Source organism: Leucoraja erinacea, chromosome 9, assembly GCF_028641065.1.
Source record: "Leucoraja erinacea ecotype New England chromosome 9, Leri_hhj_1, whole genome shotgun sequence".
Taxonomy (NCBI): Eukaryota; Metazoa; Chordata; class Chondrichthyes; order Rajiformes; family Rajidae; genus Leucoraja; species Leucoraja erinaceus.
In genome coordinates this window covers 10,617,230-10,622,010 of record NC_073385.1, presented here as the reverse complement: position 1 = coordinate 10,622,010, position 4,781 = coordinate 10,617,230, and the positions used below count along the sequence as shown (strand labels likewise).

The following is a 4,781-nucleotide window of genomic DNA, read 5'->3' as shown; positions in this document are numbered from 1 at the left end:
AAATTCAGCATGAGAATAAAGTTGCTCATTCTGAAGATTAATTAACCTTTATTTATTATAATTAAAATAGGAATTATCATGCTTCACCAGAAAAAAAAAAAACACCCCTTTGGTGGGTTAGAACGAATGTAGGACAACGTCTAGAATTATTGTTTTAAGGAATGAAATTCAAGATTTTTCCATTATCGTTAACCTAGAGGAACAGAGGTTAATGCAATGAATGCAACGAAACAAGGCCAAAATCCTGTTCATTCTCCCTTACATAAATGTGTCCGTTTTGAGAAGCATACGATACAAATTTATTATTCACGCTGTAAACTCGGTCTGAAAGAAACCTGAAACTTAATTCTGCTCGATCGACACAAAATGCTGGAGTAACTCCGCGGGTCAGGCAGCATCTCTGGAGCGAAGGAATGGGTGACGTTTCGGGTCGAGACCCTTTTCAGACCTTGTCACCAATTGCTTCCCTCCAGAGATGCTACATGTCCCGCTGAGTTACTCCAACGTGTTGTGTTTATCTTCGGTTTAAAACAGCATCTGCAGTCCCTCCCTACACTTAATGCTGCTAAACAGGGGGAAAAAAAACAACACATAGCTTTGTGCATTGGAAAATACAGAGATGATGATGATGATGATAATAATAATAATACTACACATTAGCGTTACAACTTCCTCCGTGCTAGAGGCTCAGTCACTCGGCACGGCACCTGTCTGCATCAATTGCCAACCCTCAATGTCACGCCTTTTCAAACCATATAAGGATAGGGAGGAGCCTGGCACCGTCGACCAGTCCAAGAACAGGAAAGATAGCTGATAGACAGATTTGCAAATAAAGAGTTTGGTTCGAAGCAAACCATTCTGGGTAGTGGGAGGATAGACAGAAAAAAATTGGAATAACTCAACGGGTCAGGCAGCATCTCTGGAAGAAAAAGGAATAGGTAACATTTCGAGTCGACACCCTTCTTCAGACTGAGAGTCAGGGGAGAGGGGACCGAGAAATTTGAAAAGGTACAATAGACAAATGAATGAAAGAAATGTAAAAAGACAGACCAAAGCCGGCAACGATGACCAAGGGGAGGTGGAGCCCACAATAGTCTATTGTTGGTTGTTGGGAAGGAGATAACGAGTGATAAAAACAGTGAAACGACAATGAAACGTGCACAACGACTCGGGTGGGGGAGGGACGGAGAGAGAGGGGATGTAAGGGTTACTTGAAGTTAGAGAAATCAAACATACCGCTGGGTTATAAGCTGCCCCAGCGAAATATGTGAGGAATGGCTTTCCAGAATGCAGTACGCCTAAATAGTTTTACTTGCACACTTGATATTTTGACATCTCGCACTTTTATTTTTTTATATGGAAAGTGTGAATATATTGACATTTAGATTAACCCCAGTGAGAATGTCCATTTATTCCTCTGGCAAGCAATCCCTAAACTCCCAGAGATGCTTTATAGAAGCATTTACAACAATGCTCAGTGCTGGAGTTTCAGTTTGTGTCAGATATACATAACGATGTCTATAACATATTTATAACGATGTTTTTACCTCGACGCATTCCCTTAATGCTGGAGTTTGGGTTTGAGTCGCATAATATATGCATTTATAGCGATGTATTCACCCCCTTTAGTGCAGAAGTTTCAGTTTGTGTCAGATATGCATTTATAACGATGCATTTCCCTTCGTGCAGGAGTGTGGGTTTGTGTCAGATATGCTTTCATTCCCTTTGTGCTGGAGTGTGAATTTGCGCCAGGTATGCATTTATAATGATCTGTTACCTTGGTGCCAGAGTTTGTTTCAGATGTGCATTTATAGCGATGCATTCATTCCCTCAGTGCAGGAGTGTGAGTTTGTGTCGGAGATGCATTTATAGCGATGCATTCATTCCATCAATGCATGAGGAGTGTAGTTTTGTGTCAGATGTGCATTGATAACGGTGCATTTTCCATCGTGCTGGAGTTTGTGTCAGAGTCAGATGTGCATTTGTCGCCTCCCTCCCTCCCTCCTCCCCGGGTTTCCGGGCGGGGCCGTGCCACAGCTGACTTCCGCCCGGAGTCGGCTCTCGCTGCAGCGTCGCCATGTTCGCCCGCTCACGGTGGCTGCCCCGGAGCCTGAGCCGCCTGAGCCGCCTGGCCGCGGCCCTGCAGGTGAGCGGCCGTGGGGCAGGGCAGGGGAGGGGAGGCACGGCGAGGGGAGGCACGGCGAGGCGAGGGTCGGCTGCCCGCCCGGCGGGAGAGCGCGGCCGCTGTCACCGGGAGCGCTAGGCCCGAAGCCCGGCTCAAGGGCAGACGGGAGGGGAAGAGTCTCCTTCAGCCCACTCTCCCCACCGCCCGAGACTCTCCTCCCCTCCCCCTCCACCCCCCTCCTCTCCATCCCTCCCCTCCCCTCCCCTCCCCCCCCTCCCCTCCCATCCCCCCTCCCCTCCCCTCCATCCCTCCCCTCCCCTCCATCCCTCCCCTCCCCTCCCCCCCCCTCCTCTCCATCCCTCCCTCCCCCCCCCCCCCATCCCTCCCCTCCCCTCCACCCCCCCCCTCTCCATCCCTCCCCTCCACCCCCCCTCTCTCCACCCCCGCCGTGTTGTGGAGCTGCCGTGTTGAAGACCAGCTTGCCAGCCTCCCTTGTCCTTCGCCCTTTGAGCCTGATGAGATCCTGAGCTTGGCTTGCAATGGACTTGAAAGAATTAATGTCCATTGTCGAGTTATAGTCATACAGCATACAACTTGCCCACACCGACCAACATGCCCCATCTACACTACTCCCACCTGCCCACGTCCCTCTAAACCTGTCCTATTCATAGACCTGTCGAAATGTTTCTTAAACGTTGCCTCAATGTCCTCCACCGGCAGCTCGTTCCATACACTTACCCCCATTTGTGTAAAAAAGGTCACCCTCTCAGGTTCCTATTAAATCTCTCCCTCTCAACAGTGGACACACAGAGAGTGGTGAATCTCTGGAATTCTCTGCCACTGTATGTAGTTGAGGCCAGTTCATTGGCTATATTTAAGAGGGAGTTAGATGTGGCTCTTGTGGCTAAAGGGGTCAGGGGGTATGGGGAGAAAGCAGGTACGGGATACTGAGTCGGATGATCAGCCATGATCATATTGAATGGCGGTGCAGGCTCGAAGGGCCGAATGACCTACTCCTGCACCTATTTTCTGTGTTTCTATGTAACACACCTGTGTCCTCTGGTTCTCGATTCCCTACTCTGGGCAAGAGACTGTGCGTCTACCCGATCTATTCCCAGTTGGAAAGGGTACAGAGAAGATTTACGAGGGTGTTGCCAGGACTCGAGGGTCTGAGCTATAGGGAGAGGTTGAACAGGCTGGGACTCTATTCCTCGGAGTCCAGGAGTATGACGGGTGATCTTATAGAAGTGTACAAAATTATAGGAGGAATAGATCGGGTAGATGTTTGGTCTCTTGCCCAGAGTAGGGGAATTGAGATGCAGAAGACATAGGTTCAAGGTGAAGGGGGGAGGATTTGATTGGAATCTGAGGGGTAACATTTTCACACAAAGGGTGGTGAATGTAAACAAAGAGGTGCCAGGGAAGGTAGTTGAGGCAGGGACTATCGCAATGTTTAAGAAACAATTAGATACATTGATAGGACAGGTGTGGAGGAATATGGGCCAAACACCGGAACAACGTACTAGTATAGATGGAATATGTTCGTCCGTGTGGGCGAGTCATAGAGAAGTGTGAGTGGAGGAGGACATGGGCTGGTGGGATTTACTATAACGAATATCCAGCACATACGCAACACTCCATGGCTTACTTAATGTGTAGGAAAGAACTGCAGATGCTGGTTTAAATCCAAGGTAGACACAAAATGCTGGAATAACTCAGCGGGACAGGCAGCATCTCTGGAGAGAAGGAATGGATGACGTTTCGGGTCGACAGCTCTTCAGTCTGAAGAAGGATCTCAACCCGAAACGTCACCCATTCATTCTCTAGCCAGTCCCGCTGAGTTACTCCAGCATTTCGTGTCTACCTATGGCTTACTTAATGTTCCATGGCCATATGTCCGATGAACCCATTCAGTCTTTCCCTTCAGTCTCGAAAGCAATCCCATAACCCCCCCCCCCCCCCCCCCCCCCCCCCCCCAGAGTCCATATATATAATAGTTTAGTTCAGTTTATTGTCATATATACCAAGGTACAGTGGAAAGCTTTTGTTGCGTGCTACCCAGTCAGTGAAAAGACTATACAAGATTACAATCAAGCCGTCCACAGGATAAAGGAAATAATGTTTAATGCAAGGTAAAACTTGATTAATGATAGTCCGAGGGTCACCAATCAGTTTGCTGGTTGGTCAGGACTGCTCTCTAGTTGGTGAAAGGATAAAAGAATGAATGAATGCTTTATTATCACACCCAAGGTATGCAAAGAGTCATGACATAAAGGGGGTCGCCAAAATTACAAAGTATCCCATGCCGGGAACTCTTTTGTTTCCCGCCACTGACAACTGAACTGATAGTGCCTGATAACGGTTGGGATGAAAGTGTCCCTAAATCCGGAGGTGTATATTATATAACCTATTCATATTCCCTTTCATATGTCCCATCAATATTCCCTCTCGCATACGTATTTTCATGTAACCCGTTTCCTTTTATATGACCCTGTGATTCAACTGCCATCCAGCCACGTTGTGTATAATTGGTAGCCATTTAATCTACTGGCACATTTTTGGCATACAGGAAGAAACAAGAATACCAAGGCAAAAACATGTGGCCACTGGGAAAACATGCACGTATTTAAGCTATTATGCCATTAGCTGAGTTGAT

The 4,781-nt window shown here is 47.8% G+C and overlaps 1 protein-coding gene across 1 annotated transcript in view; it reads left to right on the top strand.

Annotated features, from left to right (window-relative positions):
- The first annotated feature begins 2,012 nt into the window (after nt 1-2,012).
- Nucleotides 2,013-4,781, top strand: part of dlst (dihydrolipoamide S-succinyltransferase) — a 37,931-nt gene continuing 35,162 nt past the window's right edge. Inside the window, exon 1 of the mRNA XM_055640121.1 lies at nt 2,013-2,146. Coding sequence (XP_055496096.1) covers nt 2,078-2,146 — 69 coding nt within the window. The 5' untranslated portion in view covers nt 2,013-2,077. The remainder of the gene's footprint in view (nt 2,147-4,781) is intronic.